Source organism: Seriola dumerili, unplaced genomic scaffold, assembly GCF_002260705.1.
Source record: "Seriola dumerili isolate Sdu_G_001 unplaced genomic scaffold, Sdu_1.0 BDQW01000113.1, whole genome shotgun sequence".
Classification (NCBI taxonomy): Eukaryota; Metazoa; Chordata; class Actinopteri; order Carangiformes; family Carangidae; genus Seriola; species Seriola dumerili.
The window spans coordinates 1,401,150-1,413,750 of NW_019174368.1; the positions used below are offsets into that span (position 1 = coordinate 1,401,150).

Genomic DNA, 12,601 nt, shown 5'->3' on the forward strand with positions numbered 1-12,601 from the left:
GGGAGTGTAAACAACAGGGTAAACTTTAGGGAGACAGAAAGAAGAGCTACTCTCTCTTATATTCTGGGTCCCATCTTCAGCAACCTTCCCTCCTCGATTCTGGTTTTCTATCACTCACATATGACCATCACCAGTCAGCAGCTGTACCTGGGTTAAATAGTAGAAGCTTTTTCTTGACCTGTATAGTTCAGCAGGTAGGTTCCCAGAAAATAGGCTTCCTGTGATTGTCAAAACTCTGCATTGTGTGGTCCTGCAGCACAGTATGTGGCAAATGGGTTTATCTGGCACTGAGAACAAACAAACCATGTTAAAGGAAAAGTTTGACATTTTGGAAAATACACACATTTGCTTTCTTGCTGAGAGGTAGATGAGAAGTTTGATACCACTCCTGTGCCTGTACGGTAAATATGAAGCTATAGCCAGTTGCCGGGTAGCTTAGCTTAGCATTATGACTCGAAACAGGCGTGAAACAGCTTCCCTGGCTCTGTCCAATGGTAACAAGGTGCTGTGGTGTGTCTTAATCCGTACAAAACCCAAAGTGTAAAAAAAAAACAATTTAGTGTGTCACAGGTTGTTGTTTTTAAACTTCAGGTTTTTGTACGGATTAAACAAACAAGAGGTGCTGGTTTTTGGATTTTGTTACTTTTGGACAGAGCAAGGCTAGCTGGTTTCCCCCAGTTTCGAGTCTTTATGCTAAGCTTGCTAGCTGTAGCTTCATATTTACCATACAGACACACAAGTAGTATCAATCTTCTCACGTAACTTTCGGTAGCAAAGCGAAAAAGTGTAATTCTCAAAGTATCCAACCTTTACTTTAAGTTTTTTGCAACTACTATTTGATCCGGGTTAGCTAACCACCCTGTCTATGCCGCTTAAACATCCCACTTCTTACTGTGTTTCTCTATAAGGTGCTGTCATTCAAATATAAAACAATTATAAAATAGTACAAATCCAAAAGGAATAAATTCAAATAAGAGAACACACAAGAGAACAAAATCATTCATCTACATTACAAGAGGGCAAAAAGGGGAATCAATAGCTGCTGTCTATAGTCATGAAAACTGTCAGCAATGATGTACACACTGATTTTCAGTGTGTGTGTTGGTTTAGATGTCTAATCAAATAGGTAGAGTTCACTGGGCTTTACTGTATGTGCGTATAAAATGAAAATATCATAACACAACACCACCACCTATAAATACTACAATCTAAAAGGTGAGACTGGGCAACTGTGTGTGTGTGTGTGTGTGTATTCAATTGTACATACATGCTGTGGTCATGGCACAGATTGTAGTGAGTGTGTGTTGTGTGGGGGGGAAATGTGAGAATGGGAGTGGAGGCCAATGATTTGTCGAACTGAACAATGGGGGTTGAGGACACGTGAAGGCTTCTTGTACCTTGATTTTTCCTCTTTAAAACTCTTGATAGGCAAGTCTGGTTTACCTCCCCATGCCTTGTAGGTAAATAGTGCACATCGTTAAGATTAGTGTTAATTGATTCAGCTTGTAGTGCAACCCTTAATCAAGAAATGTTTTGGCATGGTCTCTCTCTAGTTAGTAGTAAGGTACAAAGGGGGCTTTATAGAGTCAATGGTCATTCAAAGAGAGAGAAAAACGTTGGTCAATTTGATTTTGTTTTGGGTGATGACAGACATAACAGGAGCATGGACTGCAGCTTTCATTGGAGACCTAATTGTGTCTTTGCTTTGAGCAGGTAGTGGATTCATGGTTGGGTGTGGCTTTGTAGGTTAAACATTTCATCTGGAAAATCTGATTCTGTTGGACAGTTGATTTTCTTTGCCATTCATTAAACAATGCGTCCTCACGAAGTAGGAGAAGCTGACCACTTTTTCATCCTCAGGTTCCTCCTGCGTTGCCGCTGTGTTGTGCTGGTTCGGTGGTTTTTTCAGGAGAGATGCCTGCTTGGTGCTGTTTGTCCTCTTACTCCTTCTCTATCCTGGCATCCTCTTGTCCATCCATTCATCTTTCCATCTATCCATCTTTGCTTAAAACGGGTCCTCCCTCTGACTGGGTAAATGAGTCCAGAGTTCCTCTAAAAGTGTCATGCTGCTGCAATTTCCTGTGTTGCTTGGTTATATTTTGTATCAGGTGAGACATACTGTCAGGGTCGGTCGGTGGGTTGGTTGGAGGACAATTGTTATCCTGTGGGTTGTTTCTCTGTTTTTTCTATTTCCGATTGTAAAGAAAGAATTCTAGTTGCTGGTTTGTACACAGATCTTGTCAGAGGAACCAAGACTGAAAAAGAAAGAGAGGGAAGGGGGGTGTGAGGGATAAGATCATGTTAATGTCAAAACAAGAAAGATTTGGCGGGCAAGATAACAAAAACACCTTTGGATATAACTAAACAGCCAACTGCAATTTGGTGATTTTAAAGACAATGTGACTGGCAGTTGGAGCAAAGCTTGAACGGATGTGAAACTCTCTTGGGTGAATCATCAATACAGAAGATGACCAATCATGTTGGAAAATATCAGGCTCTTTGATAAAAAGTCATAGTATAGAGACGTTAACTACAACTCTCAAGTGAAGATTCTAGGTTCATCCAGGTCATGGTATCTCTGAGAGCTTTACGATGGCAACGTGACTTGCTTGAGGTTCTAGAGGACGTTCTACCTCTGATCCGAAAAGGTTCATTCACAACTGAGGATGAACTGAAGAAGCCTTGAAATGTCTTTAAGAACCTGAACCAAGTCGCCAGTTGCCTTTGTAAAGCTGTAAGAGATATAACTCGCCTCTGACAGGCTTCTTTTACATTGGTCAAGGCTCCTGGATATAATAGTATTTAGTTTATTTCTAGAGATATTCTGATTTATGTACCTAATAATTTTGACCATGACTGTAGGCCTGCATACAGTGAGCGACAGAAGAGTCATCTGGGCCATAACCATCAATCCTGCCCATTTCTGGAGTGAACTACAATATGTCTTGAATTTAGCCAAGCACTGAATGGCCACTAATGGCCAAGCAGCAGCAGGGGAATGGGCAGTCTTGACGCTCCCCGTCACTTGTGCCATCTTCACGTTGGGTTTCTCCCACTCAGCATGAGCAGGGAGCAGGAGTGGGTCACCGTCGCTGTTGTTGGCTGCCCCGCTTGGCCCGCAGGATCTGGCACTGCGGGCTGGTGCGCCAACATTCTAGAAGTCAGGCCTTGGAAACTACGCTGAGCCTCCAGGGAAGCAGCCTTTTGTTTTGTTTGACTCTAACAGGTCGCATGAATACCCCCCTTCTGCCTCTTGCCCTTCTCAGCTACCCTACTCCCCTGGGCACTGTCCCAGCAGGCCTAGGGCATTGTAACTTCTCCCTTCTTAGTTACTCTCTCTCCTTCTGTGTATGCTCTTACAAACACACACACACACACACACACAGATACACACAATCCATCTATCTCCCGTGAACACTCCCACTAAATCCTTGGCAGCAGACAGTGACCACCCTCTTTTCTTTCCTGCGCCCCCCCCACCCCCACCCTTGCCCCCTCTCAAGCAACCCCTTCTCAAATTCAAGATCAACTGGCTATGACATCATGTCTGGTTGCCGGGGGTAACCAGACGGCCAGGACGTGACTTCTATAAGGGCCGAAACTCTGATGCTCTGTTCCCTCCATTTCTTGTTTCTCTGTACTGTTGGTATCTTGTTTCCCTGATCCTCTGGTTGCAGTGCCTCACTTTCGCCACTGGGGGGCACATGGAGCCCACTATTGTCAGTGTGAGAGGTTCTCCAGCCTATCCTATAGTCACCACATACTCACTTCTGACATGCTCTTTGTTTAGCAATTTATCTTTTTTTTTTTTTTTTTTTCAGTGGATCATTAATCTTTTAGTGTCGTACTTTGACAGGCACATCTAAACAATTAATGTTGTGTGTTTGGAAAAGTAAAACCATACTTCAGATACTGTGTCCCTGAGTTTCGAGCTTCAATTAGCTTTTTAATAAAAAAAAAACATCAAGACACGCTACATGGCCAAAAGTATGTAGATACCCTGTCCATATGCTTTGATTTACTTTTGGTTTTGGGCTGTTTTTATGGTTTGTTTCAATGGAGGGAAATCTTTTGTCTCTTGCAATCTTTCTTATTGTATTCTACAGCATACAATAACATTTTAGTGTCTGTAACTTTGTGGCAACTGTTTGGAGAAGATCATTCCCTGTTTCAACATGACAATGCCCCTGTGCAAAAACGCAGGGTCCATAAAGAAATGATCAACCCAGTTTGGTGTGGAAGAATCTGAGTGGCTTGCACAGAGCCCTAACCTCAACACCATTCAGCACCACTGGGATACAGGGGAAGACTGACTGCAAGCCAGGTTTTATCGCTCTAAATCAGTGCCCAACCTCAATATAATGCTCATGTGGCTGAATGGGAGCAAATCCCTGCTGCCAGGTTCAGAAATCTGGTGGAAAACCTTCCCAGAGGAGTGGAAGCTGTCGTAACAGCAGTTTAATGCCCATAGGTTTGGCTTGATGTGTTCAACAATCACTTATGGATGTAATGTCTGGGTGTCCACATACTCTTGAACATTCAGTGTGGAAAAAAATACCAGGGTGAACAAAAGAAACAACTCAGAGTTGGTAGGTTATATAGAGTAAAGTAACATTAGTAGAAGATGAAGAAGAAGAAAAACGGACCGTGGGGATGGCAGATAAAAACTGGAGATAAAAACTGAAATGAAGAAGGGGAAGGGGAATAAAGAGTGGAGTATAATGAGCGCAGGGGCAGAAAAGATCAGGAATGGGGGAAATGGAAAGGGAGGAAAAGTGAGAGAACGGAGGGCAGAGAAACAAGGGAGGGGATCAGCAGAGCACTTTCAGATGGTTTCCATGTGTCGAGGAGCAGAGCTGAGCTGGCTCCAGGCGGGTGTGGTTGGACACTAATGAGAAAAGTACTGGTGGTAATGGAGGAGGCATATGAACGAAGCACAGAGCAGTGAAGGGAAGGAACGAATAAGGTGAAAGAGAGAAACAGTAAAAGGCCGAGGCAGAGAAAATGAATAAGGGGGAGAGGAGAGAGAAGAGTAGGATAAAGCTAAAAGAGTCAGAAAGTGAAGTGGGAGGTGTGGGGTGGGTTGGCAAAAAGAGTGGAAGGAAAGGTAGCAAGGAGAGGGAGCGAAGAAGGCAGCGAGGGAGAAGTCCTGGTGTCTGAAGGGTAGGCTCCATATGTGCCAAATAAACAGTTGAGCACATATGGTAAACCACACACGTACAGTAAAATACAGATGTACAAATGCACACACTGACGGTGCGCTGTGGGATGGTGTGAGAGAGGTGGAGGAAACCCAACAGCAGGTTTCAGTGAGAGTGAGGGAATAAGAAATATTTTGGCGTACATCCACACAGTTAATAAGTTTCCTGAGTTTTGACTGGTAATCGTAGTCAAAACAGACGAGTTTGTCAGTACTGTACTGTCAGTATATCCCCAAACTCCTACCTGTGTCTGCTGCGGGATGTTCAGAAAGTTGTTGTCCCGTGATCCGATGCCGACAAACCTGTTGGGAGCTGTGGCGCCTGGCGTGGAGTATGCTACGGAAACAGAGGAACAACAAAATAGACATCAGTCCACAGAGAGACAATCACCACTGCAACTTCCTGTACAATCTTACAGGAAAGAGACATTGTGATAATACACTTATTCACTTTCTTGCCAAGAGTAGGATAAGAGGACTGATACCACTCTTGTATTTATCTCAATATGAAGCTAGTGCTAGCAACCTGCTAGCTTAGTACAAAGCTAGGCTAGTTCTTTCCAACAGTAACAATATCCACCTAACAGCACCTCTAAAACTCATATATTAACATGATCTCACTATAAAAACCCAAGTGTAAAAATGACAACACTCTGGGAAGTGACTGGGCCTGGTCAAGAAACAGTCTGGCACATAACTTCCCCATAAAACCACAACATGTTATTTTTGCACATTTTTTGTTTTTGTACAAATTAAACTATGTAATGTTTTAGTTACTGAGCATTAGAGATGCTGGTGGGCAGTTTTTGTTACCTTTGGACAGATTTAGGCTAGCTATTTCCCCCCTGTTTCCAATATATATGCAAAGCTAAGCTAACGTTTGCTAGCTGTAGCTTCATATTTACTGCACAGACGTGAGAGTGGTATCAATCTTCTCGTCAAACTCTTGGCAAGGAAGTGAACCAGTGTATTCCGCAAAATGTCAAACTATTGCTTTAAAATTTAACGACATACAGTAAACCTACTGTAGTTAAAACGTAAATAAATAAAGTAAATGCATTCATTTTAGATGAAAGTACAGCTGTATTCAGGTCATCAAAACTCCACAGCTAAGTTTGCCAAAATCTGGTAAGCAAACTTAGATCTCCCTGAATGATTAAGTCCCGCTGATATACTCAGTTGGAAGTGATTGAGCACACCCGAATCCTGACATTGAGTATCAGTCAGGGACATTTAAAACCCACTTGCATCAAAGTCTCTGACAAATTTAGGGCAGTTTGAGGCACCCTACGGACTCCATAATTTGAATCTCACTGAGGGATTCAGGATGCAGTGTGCAGACTTATGCATGTGTGAGTCTGTTTGTGTGGAGGAAAGGGAGAAAGGACAAGAAGAGGAGAGAGAGAGACAGAGAGAGATTTATGTGTATGGACATATACTGTATACATCCATGTGTTTCTAAGAATTGGAGTAACATACATAAGACATAGAAGACTTTGAGACGCTGACTGGGGGGTAAAACGAAAACACTACACTTGAAGGAAAGCTAAAAACAAAAAAAAAGTGCTCCATCCAGTGCCCCTCCTATCACAGGTGAGGAAGACAAACGTATTGTGAGAAAGCCCCACGGGTGGACTGACATCACTCCTTCACCTTAAATACACACCCTATTCTCCTTAACAAACATTAAACAAAACAAAAAAAATCCCACCAAGAAGATCAGCTCAACCAAAAACAAATTATTCCACCAATGTCCCAATTTGTACTGGAGTGTTTTGGAGTCCATATAAATTAACTGCCCTAAATTTGTGCCCTTCACGAGTAAGAATCAATTAATAATCAAAGCCTTCTCGAGTTTTTCCACAAGATTTGCTGATGAGTCCAGCGGGAGAAGAAAGGAGGATCTAGAGGGAGAAGAACTGGGGTGGTGATGCACCTTCCATTCCCGACAAAGCAGAATGAGCCACTGAAACTGACGGGGGCTTAATACAGAACCCTGATGAACACCACAGAAGTCCTTTATGACAGATATTTCCCACCAAACCTCTGGTGGCCTTGATCTACTCTACTGAGCTCCACAGTATATTCTGCGCTGGCTTCCATAGCCCTCCAAGTGGTTAAGGGAGGTGAGATGTTGGATACACAGGAACAATGATGGCACAAAGTTGGAGGAAGAACAATGGCAGGGGGCTTTTCTCTGGAGAGGGTTGGGATTTTCAGTTTTTTTTTGTTTTTTTTTTGCTGCTGGTTTGGTTTTGAGAACGGTCTCTGCGGGGTCACTTACACGGAGATGCGGGCGAGGAGAGTCCGCCGTCAGGGGGCGTGCTGTTGGGTTTAGAGTCGGGCATAGGGAGGGGCACTGGGCGGGCCACTGGGGGAGGTGGAGGCAGCAAGAAGGAGCCTGGCATTTTGCTCTGGCCGCTCCCGTTTGGCTGCAGACAACACAAATAGGGTCAGGAGGGCGACATGCGACAATCCGCAGACACGGAATGAAAAAAGAGGACGTAGCTCGGGAGGCCGAGTCCAAAAAAATATCCATGACGGAAGGGGGGGAGGCAATGGTGGAAGGAGGGAGAGGAGGTGGTGGGAAAAAACAACCAAAGGAATGATGTATGTGGACGGCATCTTTTATGGAGGTGTGAAAAATAATAATCACCACAGGGATTGATAGGAGTGGGAGCTGGAGCTGGAGGTGAGAGGTTCCACAAGAGTGGTCCGTGGTGAGTGGAGGAGGTGTGGAGGAGGGAAGTGAGCAAATTATTGACTGGGTTCGTCCAGAAGATGGCAAGAAATCAAAACCAATGGGAAAATACTTGTCTACACAAGCACAACACCACCAACGATACCAGCACCAAACAACCAAAAGTCCAAACTAAAATCGTAACAGCTAGAGATGAAGAGACAGAAACACGATGACACAACACAGGACGGGTATGCTTGACTGAAGTGTGCTGTGACTGATTCACTCTCGTGCTGATGGTTGTAACTTCTGAGGGGTTGGGTGGAGCAAAATAAAAAATAAAAAGGGGGAGGAGGGGGGAACGTCAGGGGCTGAAACAGCAAACGGCAAAATGACAGACAAGACAATACACAGATTTGTAGACCTGCTGCAAAAACCAATGTCTAGTGTGTTCGCTCGTGTTGCACTTGTAATGCTGTGGGGTGAATTTCTCTATAATTGTAGGTGGACATACACAGTACAATAAGCTTTTGGCAGACACTGTCTTTTGAACTAATGGCATTCATATAATTATAGTAATATTGCACTGTAGAGCAATGCAAACACGTGATCAGTATGATTTCAGATTTTGATATTTAAATTTTTACAAGCAATTAAATAGTTAAAAATAAAATCTACTGAATACTTAATGTTGAACTTTGAGTATGACTAAAAGCCATGTTTATGTGGTTTGAATTCCCTCTTAAATTTTGAGAAAAACAACTTAATTAAGTTATTAACATTAAGTTATTTTTAAGTTCACACAAATTCTATATTCTACATGTGTCCATAGATTCAAAAAACTCAATTCAGTTTGCTTAAATTCTGATCAAAAAAATTCTAGTCAAGTCAAAAGTCAAGTCGCTTTAAATTAGATTTATTACATTTAATTTAATTCAGACTTGAACATCAGACCTCGCTGTCCTATCAGGTCCAGTCAGTCACACGATCTCAGAAAGTACAGTTCATATTAGTGACTGGAAACCTTGGACACTAGAATTTAAGAACGTGCATTTTTTTAAAAAAAATTTCGATTTCACCACTTGAAAAAATCAAAGAGGAGAATTCACAGCCACATAAAATCAGATTTTAAAAAAGTAAAATGTCTCAGTGCTATAAATTCAGTGGTATTCAAATTTAAAGAAAGCACTCAGTAATGGTTACGCATAAAGAATATGCATAAAGTTAAAAAAACAAATTATTATGGCCTTTCTTAGCCTCCGTACACACCTTTTTCTACTAACATACTTTTAATTTTTCTACTGTCAGTGGTCTGTTACTATATTTCATAACTGCAACACACTTGTATAAGCTCCATACACTGTCACTCCAAGAAAAAAACCCTACTATTGAAATCTAAGTGCAGGTTAGTTTCTATTTAAATGGGAGATTTTAAAGGTAATAATGTTCCTCCTCCCCGGTGGCGAGGCTTACCTGTCCAGCGGCCTGCCCCGAGCCATCAGCACAGACAAACTGCACAAATTCCTTCAGGGGGTCTTGTCCAGGGTGGTGGTGGTAGCGGATGGTTGGGTGGGTGAAGTAGGGGCTAGACTGCTGGATGATGGAGGGAGACGGGAAGTGCAGGGCCGAGGCTGAAGCACGGGGACTCCCTGCGAACAGAGACGCTTGTATTAGAGGAACACACGAAGAGAAAGACGCGAAGAGCGAGAGGAAGTCATTGAAAGACATTGAAAATTCCTACTCATTCTTACAGATGGGAGAGATGGATGAAGTCATTAATGAATGACAGCAAAAGTATCACATCAGAACTGGAAGCGATAAAAGTTCAAATCTGGTTTTAAAATGTCGGACGCGAAAGGAATGTTGTTTTTCCAAGAAAAGCTGATTTCAAGTTAATGGCTATTATGTGCATTGCTCATAATGTTTTATGATCACTCCAGGAAGTCTATACAGCTTTCACACACGTTGCATTCATATGTGCGTTCACACGCAGAGACTACCTAACTGTTTGAGTCAGCACCATTCAGACTTGAAACGACCTGAAAGTGCACAAATACAATAGATACTGATGCTACATTTTGAAATCAGATCCAAAGAGCTTGCAAAAAGAAAAAGCACAAAGTGATCATTGAGAAGTGTCTTAAATTAGCTGGTCTTAATGCCTGCATGCCTGTGTGCTGTCTTGAGGGTGTGATTCATTGCCGTTGACACAGTTTGGCATTCGGATGGTAAAGCTGTTTTTTATCCGACACATTTTTGTTTCTATGACAGAACTAATCTGTACATGTACATCGTATGTCTAAGTTGATGCTTCTCTCTTAATGGGCTCCGGAGCCTCATATCCCCAGATATACATGTGTGTGTATATGTGTGTCTGTGTCTGTGTCTGTGTCTGTGTGTGTGTGTGTGTGTGTGTGTGTGTGTGTGTGTGTGTGTGTGTGTGTGTGTGTGTGTGTCTGTGTGTGTGTGTGCGCGTGCGCGACAGGTTTGGAGAGAATACCAGACGTTAAGTATTTGAATGATTACACAGTTTTTTGTTCCTCGGGCTCTCTGCTCCAGCAATTTGAAATAAAGTAATGGATACTACATTACTGTGCCAAGTCTCAACTTTAATTTGTGTAGGTTTACATCAATACTGTGTGGGAGATATGTCCCTAATATAGAAGCACAGAACCTGAAGGACAAAAAAAAATGTGTAACTGTCCAAATACTTATGGTCTAGACTGCATGTGTGAGGTGTGAGTGCGGAGCAGTTGGTTGCGCCCAATCACCAAACACAAAGCCTTCTCTGTCAGACCTATATCCATTACTAAATCTCCTTGATTTGTATTAGAGGCCTGTTCTCCTTTTAGCTGTGCCAGTTTGACACCCACCCCATTCCCATCCAGGCCCCCCAGCTGCCCACGTTGGGCTGCCAACACTCTTTAGTGCTCGCATCTTATACATTGTGTGTGTGAGTGTACTTCATGAGAGTGCCAACCCCGCTGCATTACCCCCCAGACAGAGGCCTGCGCCTCTGAGCGCAGCAACACCTTGCTCCCATGCCAGGCTGCCTGCTCCCCAGTGGAGCTGTCTCCCTGCTCCTATAGCCCCCCCTGCTAATCCCATTAGAGACTGGGTGAAGGCCAAAGGGTATGGGGGCGGGTTTTACGATGGGATGGGGTGGTGGGGAGACAGGATCAGGGGAATCCTTACACCCCCCACAGCTCTGTCAGATGAACTTAAGAACCCCGTCATTGATACCCCCCCTCGTGTTCCAGATGTCTTCATTTTCATTGATTATAAACTGGATGTTATTCAACACTATTGGTTATAAAAATGGTTGTAAACCATTTTTTATACTATTGAACTATCAGGCCCGATCCCAACACCCCCCCCCCCCCCAACAACAGACGCACAGATTTTGAGGCGTGTTCCCAGTAAGTCTGTAAAGGCTTAGGACTGTCCCACTGTCAAACCATGGAGGGCATGAGGGCTCTCACAGACATTTTGAGCCCTTTCTGTAAGGCCCCATTTCTGCAGACTGAATTACCCAAAGTCCATAGCGCTGTGACATAAAAACACGGGGTTACCGTGGTTACCAATGGTTAACAAACGAGCATGAAAGGAACGAACCCTAACGTTAGTAGGACAAGAAGAAAGACAGTGAGTGACAGTATAAACACAGAGCTCAGTGGTGATTCAGAGCCAGAGCTGTGTGTAGTTATCTGTCCTACGATGACATGATGATAAATTCCAAATCTGCTTTCATCAGATCTGATCCAACGTTATTATTTTGTTTACAAACAGGGAGCGAAGGAAGGGAATAAAAAAAATGTAAAATCAAAAGTCCCAAACCCACAATTGTACGCAACACGTTTTACATAATATGTCCCAAAGTGCTGTCCCATTCCTCTTCACACCATTCTGAGCCCTTGAAAACTCAAACAAATAAGTCTGTGAGGGATCAGGACTCAGGCCTTAGTGGGGGAATTAGCTATTTCAAACATTTATCCATTACCATTAGTAAAGTCTTACTTTTAGCTTTATCACCATTTAACTTTTCCAACTACTTTTCCATTACTTTAGCTATTTCAACCATTCATCCACTACCATTATCTTTTATAACATTCATCCATTAACATAAACTAATCATTTCAACTGTTTATCCGTTCTTTTGTTTACCATTTATATACATCACATTTATTTAATTATTTGAACTGTTTGTTCATAACTTTTAGCTGTTTATTACATCCATGTATCCAAAACTTTTAGTGTTTATATAATGTATAATGTAAAAGTGTTCAAACTTTTGAGTGTGTTTTCTTGTCTAGTCTATAATAATAATAATAAAATAATAATGATAATAATTCCCCCCGGCATCTGCACTAGTACTCCTCGGGGCCCTAACACCCCTGGTTGGGAATCACTGCTGTAGAGGACGGCTGAATGTGGCTGGAGGGACAAATTCACCAAAACCACCTCCCTGCACCACCACTACCACCACCACTGCGAGCGGCTGTAGTGCCAGCACGCCTCATGATCCCACTTCTCCAAACCCTAAATCCCCATGGATCTTGTCTTCCACACAGAACAACAACAACGCTGATGATGTGGTAAGCACTTTCACGCCAGCGTGGGAGCAGCTCCAGCACGCGCGCTGTTACGGTTTGTGTAAAAAGAAACAAATCACAACTGTATGAATCACAACTGCTGGCCACAATAAGGACGGGATACAGTGT

General features: G+C 42.9%; 1 protein-coding gene across 3 annotated transcripts in view; it reads right to left on the reverse strand.

Moving 5' to 3' along the window:
• Positions 1–707: 707 nt before the first annotated feature.
• The window catches only part of LOC111223673 (nuclear factor 1 X-type-like), a 97,787-nt gene continuing 85,893 nt past the window's right edge, over positions 708–12,601 (reverse strand). For all 3 annotated transcript variants that reach the window (XM_022747907.1, XM_022747909.1, XM_022747906.1), the window contains 3 exons: positions 9,354–9,529; positions 5,446–5,537; positions 708–2,255 (listed from right to left, as the gene is read on the reverse strand). In XM_022747907.1, coding sequence (XP_022603628.1) covers positions 5,466–5,537; positions 9,354–9,529 — 248 coding nt within the window. In that variant the 3' untranslated portion in view covers positions 708–2,255; positions 5,446–5,465. The remainder of the gene's footprint in view (positions 2,256–5,445; positions 5,538–9,353; positions 9,530–12,601) is intronic.